The sequence below is a fragment of the Pocillopora verrucosa genome, chromosome 4 (genome assembly GCF_036669915.1).
Source record: "Pocillopora verrucosa isolate sample1 chromosome 4, ASM3666991v2, whole genome shotgun sequence".
Taxonomy (NCBI): Eukaryota; Metazoa; Cnidaria; class Anthozoa; order Scleractinia; family Pocilloporidae; genus Pocillopora; species Pocillopora verrucosa.
The window spans coordinates 5593799-5618893 of record NC_089315.1 but is presented as its reverse complement, the minus strand read 5'-3'; the positions used below and the strand labels follow the sequence as shown (position 1 = coordinate 5618893).

The following is a 25095-nucleotide window of genomic DNA, read 5'->3' as shown; positions in this document are numbered from 1 at the left end:
TAACACAGAAACTCCGTGACACTTGCGCTTGACACTGACAAAAGAATTAAATCAGTGGTGTTCTTTAGCATTTCTTCGGTACCAAAAAACAAACAAATAACCACATAGATGAACCGCCAAAGATGCTGCTTTAACAGGAAAATATAGTAATTTTTACGAGTGTTTGTTTGGAATATATTTATGCATAATCTTTTTATGTTAACAATTTTCGATATTTTCAAGTTCTTTCGCTATAGTATTTAAAAAAAGATAGAAAAGCCACAGTAGTTTTTCAATTGCCAACTATTATATTTTACACGGCTGTGGATATATGAAAGTCATATTTGAACTGCGGATATAGACGTGAATATGAAAGCGATCTTCGCAGTTATGAACACTGCTTGAAAAGAAGGCCTGAAAAAAAGTTCAGGCCTGTACGGGATTTGAACCCGTGACCTTTGTGATATCGGTGCAGTGCTCTACCAGCTGAGCTAACAAGCCAGCTAGGAGCTCGTTGCTGTGTTGGTTCCAAATAAACCCGTGAAGTGGTGAATAAACGGCTGTGAATATATGAGAGTCATATATTTAAACTGCGGATAAAGACGTGAATATGAAAGTGATCTTCGTAGTTATGAACACTACTTAAGCAGTAGTGAAAAGAAGGCCTGATAGCATTCATTCTAATGTAAGCATACATATTCTCCATACTATTCTCTATACATCTCCTTAAGTGCTAACAAGGAGAATTTGTCTGAAAATCAAGAGCGTCTTTAGTTGGTGATCATTTCTTTTACTCTCGTGACTTCAATATGTGATTCAGGGGTGATAATGTAAGGAGAAATTAGATGCTAGTCACTCTTCGGGGTCAAAGGGTTAACTATCTTACTGTCGAAGCCCAGCCATCAGTATTTTTGTTTATCCATTATACAATCGACACTTTGTAACCAAACTCACATTTACGAGTTTTTTGGCGGACTGCCATTTATGTCCACTGAAATTCTTTCTCTATAAATGAATTACGAAAGCCCAACTCAGACGTGACCAAACGAAACATCATTTTCCTTACAGAGGGCTACTATCCTCGCCATTGTTTTCTTCGTTCTTCACGAAGCAACCTGTTTGCCTCAAGGTCTAGGAAGGCAAGTCTATCACTTCACCTTGTCACCCTGGAATAGCTCAGAGATCAAACAGTCAGCAACAAGCTCCATCCCAGTACGTGTACGTGTACGTGTCAAGCGTCAAACTCATGACAGGTGTTGTGTTAAAAAGATTCTTGTCTTGCATGGAAGAAGAACGTTTCAATGCCAGGAAGAGCACCCAGACTGTTTTAGTAAAACAGATTCTCATAGCCAGAAGTCCTTTGGAATGTGTGAAACCGTTAGAGACACCGATAATTTTGTGATTGCCTGTCGTTGCGCCGCTAAAAAATAATAGAATTTTATTGTTAAATACTGTAAAGTGCTCATTCGATGAAGTTTGTAACCGGTTGTTTTAATAAGATAAAGAAAATCTAAAATGCACTTCAAAGTCTCATGATATTAATGTTCCCGCGTCTAACATGTGGGTTACGCGCGGTATCTTAGAAAAATTGTTTACTTTTGTTGGTTTGGTTTCAAGCTTTAACTTCAAACCAGGTAAAAAAAAAATGACGAGAGAAAGTGGAACTGACCGAGTGATTGACTCTCTCACAAACCGAATCATTCTCCGTGTTACAAAGGCCAACTACCTGTTCAAGCTGGTAAACTGGCCGTGTCCTTAGCGTCAGCCTGATTTGGAATTACGATAAAATCGGCTATCAACGGTTTATATTTCCAATGGGTCAAGAGTGAAAGAATCCGAAAAGAGTTTACCCAAACACACTAAATATTCTGTGTAAATATACTAGATGCGGTTCTGTAAAGTCAATTTTCCATAATTCATAGCTTCTTTTCGTTTTAAACAAAGTAGGTTTATCAATGGATTGTCTTAGAAACACATGTAAGGTCAAGGTTTGAAAATACAGTTACACATCCTCACCCAGACATGACTTAATTTTCCACCCCAACGCCATCTCTCCATTGCTCTTCCTTGGGGGGGGGGGGGGGGGGGGGGTACATAACATTTGACAAAGTTTTAGGTTGGCAGTGGTATATCCTATTATAAAACATACTGGTAAGTAAAGAAGACCTATTGCAATATCAAGTTTATGCATAACTGTATATCCTCTATTAAGTACATAAGCACTTGCTCAACACAATGTTCTTCTTACTGTTTCAATGTAGAAATCAGACAGGTACACATGTACAAAGTGCACCTATGTGCATACTTTTTACAGCTTTTCTATTTCTTCTTACAATATGTCCAACATTATTTTATCACAATATAAGAGGCTTCTATCTGACCTTTACTACTCCAAAATAAAATAGCTTGGAAAATTGGCATATAGTTGGTACTGTAGAGAGGCTTATTCACACTGAAGAGAGTCTTATTCACACAAATACCTTTGCTTGTAAATAAGCTTCATGTGCATATACATTGGGTTTAAGTATTTAATTAAATCACACTAGACTTGTTTAAAAGAGCTATGTGTACCTGTGCATCATTTAAGCATCTAAAAAATTTTCACCCATGGTAATATCTATCCTGAACTAACATTTTTTGTATTTTGTTTAGTCCAGCTTTTTGTGTTTGTCACCTTACACAAGCGTGGGAGCATGCCCCTGATCCTCCAAGAAGGGCAACGCAATATGTTCTCCTAACTATGCAAATATAATTAAACCCAGCTATCAACTTTGTCAGTTCAGATCATACAAGAGTTAAATTTTTTTAATAAACTGACCAAAAATAAGGGAGAATGACAAAGATAGCATAAATTGACAAAAGCTGATGATTGTGGCCTAAAGATTTAATATCATATGTGTAAGTTACATGTAAATTGAACAATCTGCCATATATCCCCATCAAATGGGCTTTTCACTACTCAGTTTCAAGATTTTCAAATCAAACAACAATTGTAAAAGAAATATTTAAGTCTTGTGCTCCATAGGTTTGAACTCCTCAATATTCACTTGCATGTTCATGTAGATACATACCATGTATCTGCCTGTAAAAATCTAATTGTCACCAAGTCGCTGTGAAGAAATATTCTGCGGAATGGCAATCTGTAGAGAGTCTAGCATGTTCTCTAGTTCTAAAAAACCCTCCTCTTCGTGGGCTTGGTTCACACTCTGATACCTCTCACTTATCTGTGTTGCCGCCCAGGCAGCGAATTTAGAATTTTCCTTCTTGGCCTTAACATCTTTGGAGGCATTTGCTAAATGAGCAGAGGCCATGAAAAAGCCAAACAGAGCCCTCATGTTGTTATTATCGAGTTTGAGAGCTTGTGCGAAGTATTTCCTTGCCTTTTCCACGTTTTCGTTTCCCCCAAGGGTATACAGGATTTCGGCATGCCTCTGATGGAACAGATGGTTGTGAGGATTTATTAAGATCAATTCTTCCATGCAGAACTTCGCCTTTTTGTAATCCTGCTGTGAGATGTAGAGCTCAACTAACTCATTCCACGCCTCTTGATCACTCATGAACTTCTTCAAATATTCGTTCAACACTTTAACTGCTTCCCCAACCTTGTTCTGCGCCTTGAGGATGGCGATCAGCCTTTTACGGACTGCACCGTTCGCTGGTTCGGCCTCCAGAATCTTCTCATAAATCTGTTCGGCTTCGTCGTATTTATCAAACGATTCCAGGCGCATTGCATTGAGTTTTTTGACTCGTACGCTATTAGGAAATTGTGATTTGAGTTCCCTCAAGCACATGGTCGCCAAATCCATTTTTCGACAGTCGATCGAAGCCAAGAATACTTGCTCATAGATCGTCCACAGCTCGTCTCCAAGTTTATTTCCATGCTCGAAAATAAGACATTCGCCAAATTCAGTGACCTCTTCACTGTTTCGAAGAGGTTCATCGCGCCATTGTCTCATTTTTTGCCTGGCGACTTCAATGTCGATTACTTCGTCCGCCATCTTGAACTGTTAGTGGCGCTTATCATTTTTGTCTAGGGTAGGGAGGGAAAAATCGTTATTTCATCGCTTTTAATATTTTGGCCAGAAAAGAAAAAGAAAAATCGCTAATTGGAATGGAAAAATGTGTATTTAAATGTTTTTTATTTGTTTCAGTGCGCTTTAATTGCAGATCGAAGTTTGTTTTTATACTCCCCAAACGTAAGTAACTTCCTCACCCTTCCCCTGACATAATTATAGGGCCTTGTGCTTTCTTGGACGAGAGAGATTGGTATAGACCTGTCATGAAAATAAAAATGGCGTCTTCAGCTGTGTGATTTGAAGATCATAAGCGATATCTTGAAAGATTGCCGTTAATGTTAATCTTCACATCAGATACTAAACAACGGGCTCTTTTAGGGGGAAAATCATGAATGTCATTTTGGCAGTGAAGCAGTACGTCACAAAGATGATCGCAGATAGTGGGCAAGGAATGAAAGTTCTTCTTATGGACAAGGAAACAGTAAGCGACAATATTCCAGCTGAGATTGATGAATGGTTTGCATGACCCTGTGGAGTTAATATTTTTATCCATTCTCTTTTTGCCTCTTATTTCTGAATTTTACATAATTGGAAGTTCCTTATTGTAGCTTTGTAAACCTTTCTTTTAAAGTGGCCTTTGTAAATTTGTTCTCGGCATATAATACTATGTAAATAATTCCTGTAAATCTAAATCTAAATTAACATTCTTAATGTATCAAGAGGGCGAAACAGCACTGAGGATGTTAAGCTGTGAAAGTCTTTGAAATTCACCAAAGGATTTCAAGATGTTTGCAATGAACACCCTAATATCTCTTGATCAGCTACCATGAGCACTTTATTCACCTTAGTGGCACTCTACCTGGAGCACTAATGGTTGGGTGAAATAAAATCAGCTTGAACCATTTTCATGTTATAAGTCATTATTTTCTTTCAATTTTTTTTTCTGTGAGTTACAGCTGTGTCTTTCCCTGAACAAAACAAATGTTTAAAATGTTGTTTGTTTGGTTTTTTTTTTAATAGACAGGTGTGGTGAGTATGGTATACAGTCAGAGTGAGGTGCTGCAAAAGGAGGTGTATCTTTTTGAAAGAATTGACACCAGTGGACGAGAAACAATGAAGCATTTAAAGGCTATTTGCTTCTTGAGACCAACAAAGGTACATTGGTGAAACAAGCTCCTAATTATAGGAACAAAATTGTGATAGTGTAGCATGACTGTCTGGGTGAGAGCAGTCCTGAGAAACGATTTTGTCAGTAATAGAGTGATGTTTTTACAACTTGAACAAATGTCGTCATCAGAGTCAAGATTCAACTTTCAGTGAAAGGCAGAGTCAAGAGTCAGAGTCAGAGTCAAGAGTCCGAGCCAAGAATTAAAGTCACTTGACTCTGACGATGATTTCTGCTCAGGTTATTGAGACATGTGTCATGATTATTCCCACAACAGTCCTTCTTAGGACGACACTCACCTGGATGATCAAACTATAATGTACACCATTACATGTTACCACAGGTTTCAAACCATTTGCAAACAAAAATTCTGGGAAAGGTTGACAGAACCCAGATCAAATTTGTAATTCTCCTCACTGTCAACCATACAATTCTTATAATGTTAGTTCAGAGAATTTAGTATTGGATCAACTAATCATCCCCAAATATTTTTCTTTATTCTCATCACTTATCCACTTGATATTGCATTGATATTGTAAGGAGAAATTCTGTCTCGGTCACTCATGGGAGTTAAAGGCTTAAAATAATCCTGGATTCCTAGCATGCAAAAAGTAACGTTTTGCTGTGGCAGTTAAACATGGGTTGTTTCTAATCTAGAATAAGAGGAAAAATTTTTGCAACACTCTACCACCTTTAAATGTTTTCTCTAACTTTTATTTTTCTCTCCCTCTGCCCCTTTTCCCAATTTTGTTTGGTGGGGGGGGGGGGGGGGGTGGGAGGAAGACTTTCAAGATATTTTATTATTAGAGATGAGTTGCAAAATTTTTTTTCTTGTATGTGAGTTGAGTAGAAGGTTGTCAACTACCTACAATAGGGAGGTATGCTAACTATATTTGCCACTACTGTGGCTTTGAATATTTCTCTTATATTCTCTACCCTTTGCTTTTTATTTAAAAAGGAGAATGTGGAGCACCTTTGCAGTGAACTAAAAAATCCAAAATATGGAACATATTACCTATGTGAGTATTCTCAAAATCTAAATAGTGAATTATTTAATTTTACTTGCAAAATAAACAGAGTTGAGAGGGTGACTAGTCAGGAATTCTCTGGACATTGATTGTACTGATATTAACACTGAGATTTGTCATGTGAGGAATGAATTGATGAGGAATGTTCTGTCTCACATAGCATTATGTCCATTTAATGTCCATGTCTCTTTTTTTTTATTTTTAATTTCAGTCATAAACTTACTGGACGGTATTTTGTTTCGTCTTCAATTCACTTAGCATGCCAGACCTTTCTGATTGACTTGTTCTGAGTCCCCTTCCTCATGGAGGCTCACATATTTTTTTAGTCCTGTTCATGTGACTTGGAGAAATAAATGCCTTTCTTCAGAACTCTCTTAGACTTATTACTTGGTACCTTGTATTTCAGACTTTTCCAATTTCATTGTCAAGCCCAGTATCAGAGCAATTGCAGAAGCAGATGATCATGAAGTTGTAAGAGAAGTCCAGGTGATATTAGAATTTTAAGAACATTATAACTGGCAATAATGATATTCTCTTAATGGTTCAAATACATTCATTTCTATGGCAACCCATAACCTACATGTAACTAGGCATTTTCTGGAGTCCCGATGTGTTCACACATCTTGATTTGAACATCTTTTTTGTGAAAATGCCTGCATTCTCAGGGGCTATATACAATCTAAGCAAGGTTTTAACACAGATCTCTCTTATGATGTAAAGTCCTGTTAACTGACATTAATGATGCTCCATAGCATTTCTTTGTTCTAGAAGTTTGCATGTTTGTGTACTTTTTTTTTTGTTTGTTCATATTTTATTCCTCACAGAAGATCCTACCCCTGGTGAACCAGCTCTTCTGCCCTATTCACCCCTCCCCCCTCCCCATGTATTGTTTCTTCTTTCACCCTGGAGGGGTGGAACTGATTTATTTGTGTGTTATTTCTTTATTTGGGGCAGGAATTTTACTCTGACTATTTTGCTGTTAGTCCACATGTATTTTCACTAAATCTTCCAAGTTGTTCACGGGTGAGTGTTTCTTGTTTGGAAATATTACATTCACTAGTTTACAAGAATAAATGTGTTGAAAAAATGGAATAGGTAGACCATTTGTCATAAGCTTAGGGTAACAAATAGTCTGATCACTCTGAGTGGATTTGATTCTCCTCCAATGTGAGCTGATTCTCTACCATCTGAACTGCAGAAAACTAATTGTTTACCAAAATAAATGGTTAGTAATACATAATCTGTTTTTTCTTTTTTGTCCAAACTGTAATGTTCATTTCAAACTTTTAAATTATTTACAAAAACATGGTGAACTCCCTGAACCTTGAGCATCTTTTTCTTTATACTTCACAAGTGCACACTATTATGTCAGCCTAGATTACACAGGTCTGGAATACTACATAAATCTATAATCTTCTGAACACTAGTTGGTGAGGGAGGCAAGTTTCATTTGTCACAATTTTCTTGCAAACTACTGTGATCAGCAGTGTTGTTATGAGTTGAATCCTGACACAAGATTTTACCTATTAACATTGTTATTACAAATTTTTTTTCTCCAAGGGTGGATCTTGGGATGGTGAGGCATTAGATCGCTCCTGCCAGGGTATTTTGGCTGTGTTATTGTCATTAAAGAAATGCCCTTTGATAAGATATCAACAGTCCTCTGAGATGGCTCAAAGACTTGCTGAAAATATCAAGGTCAGAACTGTAATGGAATCTTTGTTTGATCTGATCACCATTATTTGATCAAAATAATAAATGTATCCTTCACAAATGTCTTACTGCAATTAAGGGAGATGCAGGTTGTTATACTATTTAATAATAAATCTTTTCTTAATAAGTAGAAGGTTGCAGGAATCTTTCTTTGCTGCTTTCTTGTAGATAGCATAAATTTATACTGTAGCAATCTCATATGGATTTTTTCTCTGGCCTAAGTATATTTTATACAGTTGGACTCCTGATTTCAATGTTAGGCGTCAGATGTACATGGAGCTCACCAGACCCTTTCGTTTATAATTGACTTTTTATGTTTAGCACAAGATAAATGAGGAGGCTTCACTGTTTGACTTCAGAAGAACCGATGTTCCTCCCGTGCTGTTGATTTTAGACAGACGAGATGATCCAGTAACACCTCTGCTAAACCAAGTGGGTACTTACACTGTTATCTACATATAAGTTAACATACCTTGAGTAATTAAGGGACGTGCGTTGTAGAATAAACTACGTAATATGTATATTCCGAGCGTTTGTACTCGCTGTTGTCGTCGCCAAGGGTAGTCAACAGATTGCTAAGAATTTTAGACAACTTGCTCGATGAAAATACCTTTTCATACCATCTTTGCCGGGAGAATTTACTCGAACCATACATTCCCTGCCTCTTAATTCCCCGCGATTTTTCCGTTTAGCGGTGTGTTTGTTTGGTTAAAACTCAGGGTGACTGTCAGGTGAGAATCTACGTTATACAAGTTTTCGTTTATTTATGTTCCATTTAGTGGACTTACCAGGCAATGGTACATGAACTGATTGGTTTGAGAAATAACAGAGTGGATCTGTCCAGGTGCCCTGGCATCACAAAAGAACTTCAGGTATCAAAATTTGCGTTTCTGCCCTAAGGATGAAAGTTCATTGATATTATGCTGATCTTACTCTTCATTCGATGACGCACTTTAGACTTAGGCTTTAGGGGGTTCACAACTACCGAAGTTTATCTCGATTTCCTCAGCAGGAATTAAAAAAGAACAGGGACGGGTTTCTACTTGTTGATCATCGCAGTTTACGCCCATAATTTGCTGGTATGTTTTCATACCCCGGCCACTGAGTTGATAAAGGCATGGGGAGAATTAAGAGTCTAAACAACGAGCAATGAACAATTCCGGTTGCGCTCGAATCAGGCCCTTTAGATGTGTTTAGAAAATTAAAGATGAGTAATTTGAATAAGAATAAGAGAGAAAGATTTGCTTTTCGTGTTGTTAAGAGCGTGCGACATAAAAAAAATTCTGAGTCCCCATGAAGAATCGAACCTCAGATCTTCGGATTCCGCGCTCAGATTCTCAACCATGAGCGTCATCATTACGATGGTCATGTATGACACGCATCCCGCGTCCTGAGTGGGAGGTAGGTAAACTGCCGTAGTAAATTTTGAAAAGCCTACGATGTGCGCAACGTCCCTTTGTCCACACGAAACGCTCGAAACGTCAAAAAATTTAAAACCGAAAAGAGTTTAAAAATTCGTTCTCTGCACCTTTTTCGTGATGTAGTGTTTAGCGTGCACCGCTTCGTGTTGTTTTCTGCGCCCCCTGCACTTTTCAGTTTGACCAGCTTTTGGTGGAATAATTTTAATGATGTTCTTCATGACTGTTTTGTAACAGGAAGTCGTCTTATCAGCCGAACACGACGAGTTTTATCAACGGGTAAGCTTTTAATTCCAGAATACCAAGCAGCACATTGTTGTTTCCAAAAGAAAAACAAAAAAAAAATCCGTTCATTAACATACACTTTTTTTTTATTTTCTTATTTTTTTATCAGAACATGTATCTCAATTTTGGAGAAATTGGCCAAAACATCAAAACACTGATGACGGAGTTTCAGCAGAACGTGAAGAGTAACCAGCGTCTAGAGTCCATTTCCGATATGAAGGTAAGTCTTAGTGTATATCTCTAAGAACTAACTCGAATGTGGAAGTACATCAATGTGATAAAGCCACAAGAACTTTGGTCAAACAGCTTTTAACTGTCATCGCCCAAATAGTCATCTGCGTACACTACTGATGTCGGACAACGTTTTTTGAAGTAACTCTGTGCTTTCCCTATTTACACCGACAAAAACATGTTTTGGCAGTTTTGTGGAAAGAATATGAAACATTTTTCTGGCGGCACGAGACGTGTGAAGGAATAACTTCTTGAGTACAAAATTTGCAAGTGTAGATGACTTGACAGCGACACTTGTTACGGCAATTGTGAATGGTGAAAGGACAATTCTACTTTGGCCAGTATTTTCCTTGACAACATGGACAAGCAAGACAACATCAGCTCATTTTCTCGTGTGACTGACAAGCCATCCTTGCTGAGGCATAAATGTATATCGTTTGTCAAGAAAAACTTGCTAAATAAATGTAGCTGTAGTATTTCATGATTCTTCCTTGCGATTAGATGTACTCGGTGTTTTGCAAAAGTCAACTGTTTGGCTTTGTATGTGTTTTTTTTTCCAATAGGCTTTTGTTGAGAATTATCCTCAGTTTAAGAAGATGTCGGGAACAGTGTCTAAACATGTTACTATTGTTGGTGAGTTGTCTCGTCTGGTTCAAGACAAGTCACTTTTGGATGTCTCCGAAGTGGAACAAGATCTCGCCTGTCAGAACGACCATTCATCTGCCTTACAGGTACAGAACCTTGCTAAATTAGAGGAAGTCGCCAAGTTTTTCTGAAATTTGCAGGACATTTCTTCTTATTTCGTATCAAACTGATTTTGTTGAAATACTGGCGATTTACAAGTGCATATACCGTTAAGTCAATCAAACCTCGAAATACTAAGATAGACGTTTTGTAGCGAAGTGAAACGGAGTTGTTTGATAAAGATTGATAATTCCGTAATTTTCGAAAAGCTTTTTTTTATTTCAATTATGAACTCATTGAAGTCATTTTGGTGATGTATGATGTTTGAGAAATAACCTTTTATGAACGTAACCACAGTAAGGAAAGTCATCAGAAGGAAAAGCGATGCTAAACCTTTAACCCAATGTTAACCCGTAGTCAGTGTTAAGCCTTTGACTTCTAAGAGTGACCAGCATGTAATTTCTCCTTACAATATCACCCCTAAATTACACATCAAGATCACGAGAAAAGGGGAAATAATTTATCAAATAGAGAAGCTGTAAATTGTTAAAATGTGAAGAGAACAGTTTGGAGAATATGCATACTGATGGTTGGATACAAAGGTTTAATAGTTTGGTTTGAGTGATTTATTTGAGAAATAAAATAGTATCGTTCTAAAAATCTTTCTTGATTAAAAAAAAAGTGTGGAAAAGTGTATGTTTTTATAGTTGGATTTTCAGTTCATCGTACTATAAATTTCTACAGAATGTCCGTCGGCAACTCGCCAATGAGAATGTGTCTGAGCTGGACATGGTTAGGATGGTGTCCCTGTACGCGCTTCGTTACGAAAAACATAGCAGCAATGACGTGGGTGGCCTGTTGAACATGTTGTCAAGAAGAGGGGTCAGCGAACCTCTTAAGAAGGTGCGTATCATTAGAGCTGTATGGTTTCCTAGCAACTACAGTAGAAGTTTCCGGATCTCCTAGGCTTACATTTTTGCGTAACCTAATTGAACTGTCCAATCAAATGCGATCGTGATGTTCTTTGAATTAGGAAGTGCTCGCGGTTCTTGCCACCATGTGTGTTCACCTGTTTCCGTCTTCTGTTTGTAAGAGCATGTATTTTCTCCAGTTGTTTTTAGAGCGCAACTGCAGTAAGTTTGGTGTTGTATGGTATTCAATTTGTCGAAAATCGAAATCTTAATTGTACATCCTTAAACCCACAAAAAAAGGGCTCTGTTTCTGCAGGGCCGTATTCAAACCGTTCTGGTGGACTCCTTTGATTAAGAATTTAAGTGAAAATTTTTCTGGTTGCGCGCAACAAAATTTTAGGCGAACCCCAAATTTAGTAGAACATCAGATCGTTTTCTAGCCAATGCTTTCGTGGTACCATATTATATGCAAAATATGTTTCCTCGCTTTCGTTCTCATTAACGCCCCTCATCTCCACCCAGAAAAAAAGACTGCATTCCCCTTTTCGAAAGAGCTGGTAAATGGATAAAGTAGTTTAAGCTCTAAAACAACTTCAAAATGTAAAGCATCCGTTAGAACGTGTGTACTCAGCTTTTTTATGTATACCTTTATTGATGGCTCTCTCCCATATGTCTTTTTACAATGTGACTACCCTTTTCGTGTAATACATGTAACGCCTTTTAAATATGCTTTACCTTATAAAAGGGTCGTTCTATGTTATTCATTTCAACTCTTAAAGCTATGTAAATTATTTTAAATACAACCAGTAATTTATAAAGTTCGTCTACCGCGTGTTGACATGGTATTTTATCTGATCTCTATGCGAGACACATACCACTCAGGCTTGAAAACAAACGGGTAAATTTCTAAGGTAAATTGACTTCTTTTTTTCTTCGAAGCAATCGACAGAGTAAGAAAATGCGCCCACTCTTGTGTTTCTTCTGTTTTGTTTTGTATTTGTATATATATATACATACTTAAACCTTCCATTTCAAAAAGAATCTATCAAATTATGCCGAATAACTTGCGTAAGAATCCTTTCATAGTTTGTGATATGAAATTACACCTATACTTCCTAGTAGTCTATAACGAAAGACTGACAAGATTATCCAAGTTTTTTGGTTTTTGGTTTGTTTTTTTTTTCTTTGTCAAACCGCTTTTCATGATCTTGTTTGATTGTCTTTGTCGTCAACCATTTCTTTACCATCATAGCTCATTAATACCCAGACGATTTACTTATGTGTGATATACATTTTATTTGTTTTTCTTGCTCGAAACTTGACTCCTGCACTCACCACAAATTTCCCCATTCAATCACTCCCTACTACTATAAACTGAACTTACTGCACGCGCTCTCGATGAAAAGCTGTTCAGTCTCGCTGTATCCGAGCGCCTTAGTCCAGTCACGAAAGATTTTAAAGCGTCGCGAAAGTCCTGCTTCATGAAAGTACAGAGGAGCGGATTGCACAACGCTGTCAAGAAGCGAAGGAAAACGATAGTGGCGACTATTGCGTTAGCTGCCTTTGGCGACATACTATGCTGCCCTATGGCGTGCAGATCATTCATAATTGCCCACATAAAATAGAAAAATAGTCCAACGATGAACACCGCCATCATGGCGATGAAGATCGTTGCGATTTTCTTCTCGTTTACTTGTCGTCTGCCTTTGTTGACCTGAGATCCCGAGCCCTTGGTAAGTTCGCTGTGGATCTCGTTGCTTTGCCTTCGAAGGAAAGTGAAAAGTTTGGTATAAATGGCGCTCATCACAAGTAAGGGAACCACGACTAGGGCAGCCATGTGAAAGAAGTCGTATCCGAGGTCAAAACGATTCACTGTGTCCTCAGCCATCGTGGGGTGCAGAATCCAGCTAAGCTGTATCATTGAGGCCAGCAGCGCGAACATCCAGACAGAAGCCAGAGCACAACGAAGTCTCTCTTCTGTTACGATGGACGGGTACTGCAGAAGCTTGGTTACTCTTATATAACGGTCGATAGATAAGAAAGTAAGGTGGCCCACGGACGAGAAAGCCAGAAAGCGGTTGGAGATATCCATAGGGAGACATACTTCGAAACGCTGAACGGCTGAGCAGACAATAACCATTGGCACCGCTATCAAACCTGTTAGAAGGTCACTTACTGCGAGACTTGTAAGAATCATGTTGGATGTGGTGCGCAGTCGCCGTTTGCGCCAGATGAGCAGCAGGATTAGACTGTTTGCGAGGATGATGAAAAACGAGAGCAAGCCGTAGTTAATGAACGGCACTGTCGGGTCGCTATTGAACGGGTCTTCCTTCCCATTGTTGTCAGTTGAGTTGCTGTCATTGATGTGGTTCATGTCGTTGTCTTTCTTCTCTTCGCTTAAAAAGCTTTCTTCGCCTCAGCACAGATGCTTTCTTCCGTAGATTTCTTTCCAGATTTGTTTGAATTTTTCCTCTTTCCCCGACGAATCTTGATTGGTATAGTTCTAGATATACACTCTCTCTACTTCCTCAACCTGGCTAGTAAAGTCGTTATACTTTCGTCTTCCTTCGGTTTGCAAGTTGTCGCCTTCTGACCTCAATTATAACACATTTAATTCGCTCCACTGAAAGAAAAAGATGTTATTAGAAAACTGATTATTTAGAGCTAGGCAAACTTTTGAATTAAAAAAAGAAATGCGGTATTGAAATGGAAAATTTATGAAGAAGTTGACGGCTAACTAAGGTACTTATTAATTTTCAGTTAATTCCAACCGCCCGACAAGAATACGGAAGGGTACTCACACAAATAGATTATTGAAAATTGAGCGAAAAAAAATGAGATATCTTTTAAATGAAAGAGTGCTCAGATCATCAGTATTAGTAGGACTCCTTCTCGGGACACTTGGTTAATATAATCTTTTGATCTTGTTATGAAAAACCTACCAAAATGAACAGTTTTTTGAAAAGCAGCAAGCTCGTGGACGTAAATCGTCTTTTCCACTTCCAAAACGAGTATTGAATCTAATTACGCAATGTGGTGTGGTGTTTCCCCACAAGCTTGCCTGCCGCCGATAGAATATCCAAAAGTTTTTGTTGTAATTTATAAAGGACAAACTCCCAAATATAGTAATTTGTAAATTGAGGATTACCGGAAATTACCAGAAGGGTTGTTACCTTCATGCAAATTGCGTAATTCGCCCTCTTTTTAAAATGCGTAAGCTTCGGTTAAATTAATTTCACGAATCCGCTCTTTAAAATTCTAGTATACTTTAAGAGTCGATTTACAAACTACTATGACAAATTTCGACTCCCAATATTCCAATGCAATTTCCAAATTAATATGTAATGCGCTAACTCTGTGTATAAAATAGATGTCGTGAGTTAAAACCTTTTTTTTTACAATGTAAGCAGATATTTGCGTCCTGTAAGCTTTCAATGAAATGGGATGTTATTTGCTTTAGAGGGAAATAGGAAATTAATTACAAATGGTTAAAGTATAATTGTGACACTCTGACAGGCGTAACACATGGAAATAAATTTCTCTCGATTTTCCCACCTGAAATTGTCCTTCCTATTAAGGAAACGCTAGCTGGCTTTTACCGTCGTTTGTGTTGATCTGTTTCAGTCGTTTTGTCTGTGTAAACAGATGGCGATGTTTTTCGGAGGGCTGTTTCTTCTCCGCAACAAAGAAAGTACAATTTCTTTGTAGAAGCAAAGGAATAGAATGAAGCTTAGAGTGAAACCAACACATTTTTTGCCGAACCAAAGGAAGCTAAGCGACTGTGACATAAACCAATTCAATTTTCCTTAGCAAAAACATGAATTGGGCTTAATTGTGTGGGAGTGATATTGTTTTCATGTTAATTATGGACCATTTTTGTAGTGGCACGTCAAATCGCAATTGGATTGTTATCGCAACATTAGCATCACTCCCTGTTGTATTTATTTTTCGGTCCTCGATGTGTGTATGATTTGAACCCAAGAAAGACAAACTCTGAGACATAAAATTCGCATTATCAATTTTACAGGAATCTTTCAAAAAGCCCTGAGAGATAAACAAAAGAAAAAGAGCTTTCAGAAAACGATGTGAAATTGCGGTTTAGAACTGATAGTGTTAATGTTATAAAATCGCCGGAACTTGGATCTATATTGTCAGTCATGCCCCAATATAGTGATTCAAGCGTGTAACACTCGTACTTATAACCGTCTATATACTGTTCTTTCGACAGACTCAAATAAACAATTTAGGAGACAAGTCCGGATCACCACTTCTAAAAAAGAGACCAACTAAGTCCAAATCAAATAAAGTGTTTGTAGTCCCTATAGATCAGCAAAACGGGAGAGTCATTTAAAGACCATTTGCCTTGCCTTGAAAAGCGTTTCATATTGTCTTTGTATAATCAGGGCGTTTCCTAAATGATTCTTGGTAACAGCAGTTCACAACTCACTATACTTTCTGTATATCAAGATCAATAATCATAAAAATGCTTTTCACAAAATGTGTTCTATAAACAACGTATTACTTAAGGATTTTCGTTAAAAAAAGAGTCACGAATAATGCACCTTTCATATAATTGCGCGCATTTAGAAAGTTCCGAAAAACAATTATCACGATAGTGCCCTAATATCGACATTTTACTTTTTTTGATAATGAACTGGGTTATGAATGTTCAATACATAAAAAATGGGAATGGAAAATAGACAGCAATGCAAATTATAAGCTCTGAAAAAGTGCGGCACAAACGATAAACAAACAAATAGACTAAAACGATTATGTTTTAGCAAACATTTTTTGTCTTGTATGCTCAGACGGTGACGGCTCTAATCCAGTATGGCGGCAGGAGTGTCAGGGGTAGTGATCTCTTTGGGCAAAATAAAACCCCGTTGTCTTTGACGAGGAGATTCTTCAAGGGATTAAAGGTAGCGTCTTTAGTGTTTTTGATTACGATGGAGGGACATGACTTTGAAATACAAACCTGGGCGGTTTGTTAAACTAATGCTTTGTATTTTATGAGAAGGTTACGACGAAAGATCAAAGAAACGGACATTGTTGATTAGATTTTTGACGTGGCTCCCCGACAATAGCTTTTCAATTATGATTAGCGAGAAGGAAAAAATAGGGAAAATAAAAATAGATTTTCGTTTGGAGACAAGTGCGTGCAGTGTTGAATTTTCGTTACTCGGCCCAGGAGATGAGGACTTTATGAGGGGTATTTCCCGTTTCATGGGAAACAACACAGTCTCTTCAACAGTACTCACTGAACTAAATAAATTACGTCGAAATAGTGATTTGCGGCAGCTATTAAAACTCGCCTTTGAGCCTCGCAAACAAATGATCTTTTGTTCTAGGATTCCTTCTGTAGTCCCCTCAGTGTTTGATGTAGTGAGGTTTTTTTCATGATTATTTTGATTAGTTCCCCCTGATTGCAAGAGAAACCGGTAATCCTGTTGTATTTTCAGGGAGTCGAAAACATCTACACACAGCATACTCCTTTGATCTCTGAAACACTGGACAGCTTAGCGAAAGGAAAGTTAAAGGACACGCAGTTCCCATACATTGGTTCGTCAGTGCTGCGAGACAGGTAGGAACCACTTACAGTTCTTTACCAAATTTTTACAGACTCTCATCTAGAAAAGCCTTGAAGTTCAAAATATTAACCCCCAAAAAAGTCAGAGTTCGTGTACAAGTACAATTGCAAGTCAGTGCAAAGCTTTTAGTCCGAGAACTGATTTTCTGAAAATTTGCTGATTGAGATTTTTATTTGTGAGGATTTAGGCATATGCAATACATTCAATCACACTTACGTGTAATGTCTAGAACCTCTTTTTGTTTGGTAAGTCACCAAGGTTTTTATAACCCTTGAATTGACAAAACACTAGTTTACAACGAAACAATAACAAAACACCGAGTCCTAGGTTTTCTCTGTTTAAAGCGTTCGTTTCAACGTTGAGCCCTTTTCTCTAGACAGTATCGTTGCTGAATCAATCAGTACAGTATGAGAATAAAAGGACTCATCGCCAACGGAAGAAGCTTTTAATTGTTAAACAAATTCTCCTTTCCAGTGCCATAGAAAGGTTGGAATAGCATCCGATCACGAAATCTCAATTGTACAGGATTTTATCTCTTGGGAAAAACCTCCAGGGTTTCTTTGTCGCCCGCGAGTACTCTAACTAAGATTTAAATTCTTTATATCTTATCCAACCGAGCTAGGAATCTGCAATCTTTTTCACTGAGTAGAATTTTGATTTACTACTATCTATTTTAAAGGCCCCAAGAAATTATCTTGTTTATGGTTGGTGGAGCAACTTACGAGGAGGCTTATGCTGTTTATAACTTAAACAAGACATTGCCTGGAGTGAAAATTGTTCTTGGAGGAACCACAATTCATAACTGCAAAAGGTACCCTTAACCTCTCTTTCTATCCCAATCTTTTAAAATAACAGCGATAAATGGCGCTGTGTAAGTTAATACTATATTTCTTCAGCTGTGATTGCAATGAACTTGTACTCGAGGGCTTTGCTCGTAAATTCGTTTAGGACAATGAGGGCAAGAATTAAAGTGGCACTTGGTTCTGTTTAACGTTTACCTGCGACGAGAATCGCAGATTTAAGTACAAGCCATAAATTATCTCTGCAAAATTCAGTCTTTTTAATCGATGTTATTAGTTATTATTATTATCATCATCATTTTCATAACTATTATGATTAATAGTTCCAAATACCTTAAAATTAATATTAAAATAAATACTCATATAATAACCATGAAATAGCTAAAAGATGTTATCCTATCTGAAATAATACGATAACGCTGTATTCCACCTTTGCGTTCAAAATATAGCCTTTTATCTTCGTATAATTTAAGTGTCAAGTCTGGTTGGCTTAAACTCGGCTCTGTGACTGTGAACAACGAAGACGACAGAGTCAGACTTTGACGTGTTTTATAACCTTTGTCCCTTTCCGAGAGCGAAAATTAATACATGCGAAGTCGGAACAGCTGTGTAAACATTCGCTAACTTCGATTTATATACAGTATTCCACACCTCTCAGTAAATACTTTTTTAACTTTGCGAGTGAATATGAGCCTTCTTTGATTTTATGTACGGTGTGTTCGATTTGAGACTTACTTAAACCCCGTTTATTTTCTTTCTTCACGAACTCAAAGATCATAATTACCTTTCAAGCTTTCTGTCATCTCGATTGGGAACACTAAGATACACAACTTTCAACGGCGTTTGATCGACATCACTATAGTCGTACGAAAATGAATACGTCTTTGATTCTGCTAAGGTTGAAGTGGGAGACTTAATAACACTTTAACTCATTGTATTTTGACCAATGGATAAAAGGCGCCGTTCCTAACTAATGTAAATTTGCAGATCAGAACACTCCAAGCATCCAAGAGACTCTTCTCAGCTTTGTTCTCTATGTTAATTTTATGATCATTGAAATCACGATGTAGAAGCAAGGTTTAGACCATATTTTTTCCTTCGTTGTCTTTATTGTTATTTTTGTTACTATTATATCATTATTATTATTATTATTATTATTAGTTTTATTTTCCCCTGTTATGGCATTTGTCCAGAATCCATGTTGAATCAGTTGTTTGAGATTTACCTGGCCCTCTGCATGCAGAAGTAGTAACCCGTGGAAAAATTATCATTGTAACCCGAAAAAGGCCTTGAGTTGTTGTTGATGTTTTTCTTTTTTTATCCAACCTTGAGTGTATTGGTTACCAGGAAGAATATGGGCAGCCTACCCTTTAATTATGCCCCGTAATTTGACGTAGAAATCTTAGCTTAATATTGGCGTAGCAAAGTGAAACGAAAACAAGAACTCTCATTAAATATGCAACATTTAGATAGTGATGTAAAAGCGTTAATGATACTTAGCAAAAAATTGTTCTTTGTGTGCTTGCACAAGCCTTTTACCGAAACGCAGAACTAGATGATCGTAGAAATGAACCATTTTTTAATTTTGTGGGAAACTGCGCCAGATTTGGGAGTTGGCTGAATCCTGGAGATAAAGTAAGTCAATTCTGTGCATGGCGCCGTTGAACGTTTTACAAAGTTTCCACGTTCTCTTGTCTAGCGAATTTCTTGAAAATAGTAAATGTACGAACGAAAGAATAGCTAAAAGTTACTCCCTTAGAATTATGGTAAACGATTCATGTTGCGCATCCAGAGTGCGAAGCAAAATTGCCCGTATCTTATTGACAAAAGTTAAAGATTCTTACCTCGAGAACGTGAGAGCTGTGCCTAAAATTTCCTCGTCTCACTCAGTATTGACGACATCTGTGATTGATAAAAAACAAAGGCAGGTTGTTAATATCTCCTCTCGTGACGTACTCACTGCACACATCAAACTGATCTCGTTTGTGCATGTCTCGCACCATTCCGGAAAAATTATGACACAACTGTCATTTCTTGTGGATTCTAAATTGTTTCTAAATCAACAGAATATGTAATATCTCTCCAGGATCTTCTGCTCAGTGGTTTTCGTAACAATTTCAAAGAGTGCAAATATCGCGAAAACGATATTGAAAGGAAAAGTTTACGGGTCACGTATTTCAGGAGCCAGATCCCGCCACACACTGTTTCATAAATTCAGGAATCGTGCTCATCTTTCCGTAAAATTCACTTATCACATCTTGATTTTGGCCTCGATCACGCATCACGTATAAGGCCTTTGTCACCCTCTTTATTGTGAGGATATTCTTTCTTTCTCGATGAAAGATTCGTTCGAAGTTTTAAAACATGCGGGTCGCCCATAGCATAAAATTTGCTGTTAGTTTTGATAATTTTTCCTTGGTCAAGGATTTCAGGTTTCTATTTAGAATTATAATGAAATTGTATCCATTTGTGACAGTCGCACCCACTCTTGTCCTCAAGGAAACAATATATTCGTTTTGCTGCGCTAGTAACTCTAGTACCTTGAAGGAAAAGATAACGTTAGATTGATTTACACTTTTATTTGCACCTTCCTCTAAGGAATTTTTAAACTTTACCACGTAAATTGGATCATTTCCAATACACTTTAATATCCGTGCGAATTTTAGGATGCTATTTTTGGATTACAAACCAAAGTCACGGCAATAGTTGTCAGCTTTCATGTTCACGAAGAAAGAGACGGAAAATTTTATGATCACTTTGCTTCCTCTCTCACGTAACCAAATCCACAATAATTAGGAAGAAGAATAGGCAAAGAAACGAAAGAAGAATGAGAAAGTTTTTGAGAAGCTTTTTTGAATATTTTTCTTTTCTGTCGTAAATTGGGGCTTGTTCGTTCTACAAAATATTGGCCGGAGTCAAAAGTAGAGGGTTTAATTTAAATTGTTCAAATGATGATTGAAAGGAATATTGAGTAAAAGGATAAAAAGATCAATTTATAATTATTCGTACATGTTTAGAAGCCGGATTGTTTGAATTTGCCTGTAATTGTAAATTAGGTCGCCAAGTTTTAAGAGACAAAAGTAAACATTCACCACTATTCATTTTCACTATGGTGAACAGTTGTTAACCATTCCAAACGAAGGAATAATTTAACCACAAATCGTTCAGCGTTCTTCTGCATGTAGTGACGTAACTTCAAATAAGCAACCACACCGGATAGCCTTAAATGTGGCATTTTTCGACAACTAATTTACCACTATCGTTTCAATGGCAAATTATTGCTTTCGTTTTAGTTATACTGGCACTTCCGCATTTGGTGATCTATCTTTTCTCATTTTCCTGAAAACGTCACCTAAATTTCTGTCTTTTGAGTTTCAAATTTATTAGTTATTCTCTTCTAGTGGAAACAGAGCTATTATGTCATGATTGATACGTCTAACATTTAATATTCACTTTTGTTTTTTTCGCAGTTTTCTTGAAGAAGTAAGTCATTCCACTGGCCAAGGCGCTGTTACTAGAGCCCGGGCTTCCTCTGGTGGAGCACATTACAGATCTTCATATTCATCCTCGTTTTTCTGAAGTGATCCGACAACACATGAATTCTTGCAAGATGGCATTTTATTCTAGCGTATAAATCGCAACAGCCGATCAGAAAATAAACAATATTACAAAAAGCTAATAAGAAATCTAAATAAAATCAAGCTTGCTGACTGAATCGCGAAAATGTAGCTGCCTGATTAGCGATTGATCTTATTTGAGTTACTAATTTTTTGTTAAAAGATTGGCGCGAGTCTTCCAGACCAATCATTGAGAGAAGAATGAGAAACCAAAACAATTCCGGATTCTTTTGACATTACAACCGAAAAGTACGATAAAACTATCGTAGGATCCCCTCTCGTAAAACAACAAAATTATTAATGTAGTTAAATCAACTTTTTTAAGCCATTATCAACAAAAATTATATTTAAAGGACTTCCTGTCATTCATAGGCGAAAGAAGGAGAGTTACTTATACTGTTAAACTGTTAATGTTGCGTAAAAGTTAGTGTCTAAGTAGATTGAACCAATCGCTAAGAAGCGTCACGTGTTTGAGTTAGAAGCTTTAGTCGAGCTGCTCCAATTCTCAAAAGGACATTTTAATCTATGCTTTACCATCAGAATGTAATGTTTGGTTACTTTATCCCCTACAGTGTACCTGGTTTTTGGTAATTTTTCGCTTAAAACGTTCTTCACTTTATGTTTCAAATCCGAACGGTTTCAGCTGAAAATCATTTTTTTAAAAAATCAAAAGACTTGTCTTACGTCCAACCTTTATGTAGCTATTATATGAAATTACAAAATACTACAGATGCCAGAAGTTGTATCGTTTCATTTAATTTGTTGAAAGAGGAACTAGGCATTTCAAGTGGCTTCATTGTACAATTAAAGGGTAGAGTTATCGGGAAACTCGTCTGATGACTTGCTAAGTTTAGAGATTTGTTTTCAGTGATCGGCACCTGTAGCAGTCAGAATGAAAGGGCCGTGGAAGATATTGATTAAAAAAGGAATTTCTATTCTTATTTAGAATTTTGCGAAAGCCTGAATATGTTTACCGTCTTTTACGACGCCACACCTCAAATTCAGCTTAACCCTTTAACTCCCAGATCAAGTTTGTAATTCTCCTTACTGTCAACCATATAATTGTTTTTATGTTAGTTCAGAGAATTTAGTATTGGATCAATTAATTATCCCCAAATTGGTATTTTTCTTTGTTCTTATCACTTATTTTGTTGATATTGTATTGATGTTGTAAGGAGAAATTCTGTCTTCGTCACTCATGAGAGTTAAAGGGTTAACGTATTTTGAACACCGTTGAGTTCCAAATGGAAACTTGAACAATTTTCCATGAGGGTTTTGTCCTCGAACCACGCAATTTTTGGTAATTTAGTGTCGTTGTCTTGCAGAATATGGTGGAGGAAGTTACAAAATTTTTAAAACGCACGAACCGAGGTATTTTCCTGCTCATTAGATCCTTTTTTTTTTTGTCACGTTCTCGTTTTCGTCGCCGTTATGGTTTGCTTAGGGTCGCTACGTCGCCAAGGCATACATTTTGGCATTACTTTTGCCTACAATCTGTCGAAAAACGCGTGTTTATGGTCAATGGGGTCATCGTGATTCTTTCTTCCCTTTGTGATTTAATACTTAAATAAAAAAAAATTTAAAAAAACCCATCAATATCAGAAGCAGAAACCTCAAGATTGTTAGAGAGTTTTCAAGTGATAAGTACAATTTTCGGAAACGGATGTCTTCATTTGGCTTATCTCTTCTCCGATTGGTCACTCTGTGGCAAATCTGTGGCTAAAAATGACCGCTAGTCCGGAGGGCAGTTAGCTTTTTCCTGCTTTAACGCAAATGCATATGCTTCATTTTAAGTAGCCAAGGGCACAATGGGTTTGAGTTAGACTACCAGCCTAGTTTGCCCTTCGATTTTAGAAAGGGCAGCCATCAAGCAGATTTTCAAATGTTCAGCGCCTCCGATAGAGACAGTAACAACATGTCGTAGAAAGGGCTGATAATGAAATTAAAGAGAAACTTGACCATTAGATGATATCTCCCCACGTACTGAAAAAAAAGTATTTGGAGACTTACGCTTGGTGTCGGTTTCGGAGACGGATTCTCATCTCGTGGTGTCAGTGAGATATATACTTATATGTTTGATTAATCATTGGCTGATATCGTTTCCACTGTGACGCTGCTCAGAAGCCGTCTGATGCAGATAAAAGATTCTCTCTAAATGCATTTTACGGTACAAGTTTAGTATTTCAAATTTAAACAAAAGATATCGAAGGCTGTTCGCACAAGTAACTAGAAATCATTCTCCCCTCAGCTATCGTTCTCAAAATGAAACTTTCTTTTTTTCTCAAGTGAAAAATCGTATTTGATTCTAAGTTATACTTTTTATTCTGAATTATCAGCCCATCTGCTATCATTGCACTTCCTGCTCTTTTTAAATCTGATTCATCTGGCTATACTTCCCTGTTTCGCTTCACCTGGTCACGTACAGCATTGTCGAAATTGACCCCAAACGAGAAAGCAACTTGGTTGAAATACAGAGTCTAGCTATTTGAGAAGCACAGTGAGGTTTGCCGCAATTCCAGTTAGAATTCATTCAAGGCTTTCAGCTTTATGTAGCGTAATTTTCTGTTGACGCTTTACGATTTAAAAACGTACATAAACTCGAATCACAGTCAGCACTTTTTAAAGATTACTCGCCACCTTATTCCTAAAACCTCAGAAAGCTGGAAAAATAGAACTCGGAAAATTAAACGTACGGAAATTTAAGCAAAGAGAAACATGATAGAAAAGTGCCTTATATTATGCAAGAACTGGTTTAGATTTGATAAACTGGACCAGTACGAGAGAGAGGCTGCCGCATATTCTAAAGACTACAACTGGATCAACTAGAAAATATTGCGCGCTTCGAGCGAGCCACTGTCAAAAAAGAATGACGAAAAAAAGGAAAAAGACATGTTAAAGTAAAGCCGCGGCAGATCTCTCATAACAACTTTATAACCTTACTTTGAACAGAAGAAATCAAGATTCTTCACGGACAAATTCTGCTGTGATCGTTGGCTTGAACAGTGACCGCTTTGGCCCCTATGGTCGATATTAAAACTGGACCGAGTTAGATAGGTGGAAATCCAAATAATCATTTCCGTTGCTTGCGGCTATTAACGAAATTAATGCAAAATGGTCATGGTACATGTGAGAGGGAAAAAAAGGACTTTTTCTTACAACTGACTTTAAAACAGATCAAGTATCTATTCTAAAAATTGTTCTTCAGCAAGTTAAAGGAAGTAGTCTGAATACTCGCAGTTCAAACAATTTGAATCTTTTAAAAATGAATATCAAAAGAGAATTTGAAATTTGAAAATTGAAAATATTATTTCAGTTGTCAGAAGAATAGATTTCAATAGCATCAGCGATTTATAAAGTGCCCTTTAGGACAAAGAAGGTTTTAATGTGATAAATTTGCCAAAAGGTTTTTGCCCTAATGTCTTTAATAATACTATAGTTTACCTGGGGTGCTCTCACAAATAATTTAATTGGCAAACTGCCGCTGTTGAACGAGCGAAGATTTTATGACCAAAAATCGTTTCTGTTTTGCTGAGAACTTATTGGTTGATCTCTGAGCTGGATGAGCTAATATAGGCCAATAGGTGCTAATATAGGCCAATAGGTGCTACGACGCTACTTGATTATTTTTCAGATTTTTCTCTGATTCTTCTCCAGTTTTGT

At 37.2% G+C, this 25095-nt stretch overlaps 3 protein-coding genes and 1 non-coding gene across 5 annotated transcripts; 1 reads left to right on the top strand and 3 right to left on the bottom strand.

Moving 5' to 3' along the window:
• Positions 1–407: 407 nt before the first annotated feature.
• On the bottom strand, positions 408–480 carry Trnai-gau (transfer RNA isoleucine (anticodon GAU)). The gene has a single exon. It is a non-coding gene; the product is annotated as a tRNA-Ile (tRNA).
• A 1676-nt stretch (positions 481–2156) lies between these two features.
• On the bottom strand, positions 2157–3983 carry LOC131794717 (ER membrane protein complex subunit 2-like). The gene has a single exon (XM_059112260.2). The coding sequence runs from the start codon at positions 3975–3977 to the stop codon at positions 3072–3074; it is 906 nt and encodes a 301-aa protein (XP_058968243.2). The 5' UTR covers positions 3978–3983; the 3' UTR covers positions 2157–3071.
• A 280-nt stretch (positions 3984–4263) lies between these two features.
• On the top strand, positions 4264–22383 carry LOC131794683 (vacuolar protein sorting-associated protein 45). Its single transcript, XM_059112217.2, has 16 exons — positions 4264–4476; positions 5016–5150; positions 6119–6179; positions 6595–6674; positions 7143–7211; positions 7749–7886; positions 8223–8333; positions 8681–8773; positions 9557–9598; positions 9714–9824; positions 10399–10566; positions 11264–11422; positions 16239–16349; positions 16890–17011; positions 17698–17829; positions 21289–22383. Exons 1-16 carry the CDS (start codon positions 4384–4386, stop codon positions 21395–21397), a joined length of 1734 nt encoding a protein of 577 aa, XP_058968200.2. The 5' UTR covers positions 4264–4383; the 3' UTR covers positions 21398–22383.
• LOC131794684 (histamine H2 receptor) lies at positions 12059–24426 on the bottom strand. Of its 2 annotated transcripts, XM_059112219.2 has the most exons (3): positions 24376–24426; positions 19663–19720; positions 12059–14053 (listed from the first exon to the last, which is right to left on the bottom strand). In XM_059112219.2, exon 3 carries the CDS (start codon positions 13802–13804, stop codon positions 12785–12787), a length of 1020 nt encoding a protein of 339 aa, XP_058968202.2. In that variant the 5' UTR covers positions 13805–14053; positions 19663–19720; positions 24376–24426; the 3' UTR covers positions 12059–12784. The 2 variants fall into 2 exon arrangements, with proteins under 2 accessions (XP_058968202.2, XP_058968203.2); XM_059112220.2 differs by lacking the exons at positions 19663–19720; positions 24376–24426 and adding an exon at positions 14373–14510.
• Between the last annotated feature and the right edge of the window lie 669 nt (positions 24427–25095).

What these genes read in the sequence shown, in the direction of transcription:
- LOC131794717 (XM_059112260.2), bottom strand. Translation starts at nt 3,977, where the DNA reads ATGGCGGACGAAGTAATCGACATTGAAGTCGCCAGGCAAAAAATGAGA.
- LOC131794683 (XM_059112217.2), top strand. Translation starts at nt 4,384, where the DNA reads ATGAATGTCATTTTGGCAGTGAAGCAGTACGTCACAAAGATGATCGCA. An exon ending in GCTTCTTGAGACCAACAAAG is followed by an intron (nt 5,151 to 6,118) that starts GTACATTGGTGA and finishes TTATTTAAAAAG; the next exon opens with GAGAATGTGGAGCACCTTTG. An exon ending in ATATGGAACATATTACCTAT is followed by an intron (nt 6,180 to 6,594) that starts GTGAGTATTCTC and finishes CTTGTATTTCAG; the next exon opens with ACTTTTCCAATTTCATTGTC.
- LOC131794684 (XM_059112219.2), bottom strand. Translation starts at nt 13,804, where the DNA reads ATGAACCACATCAATGACAGCAACTCAACTGACAACAATGGGAAGGAA.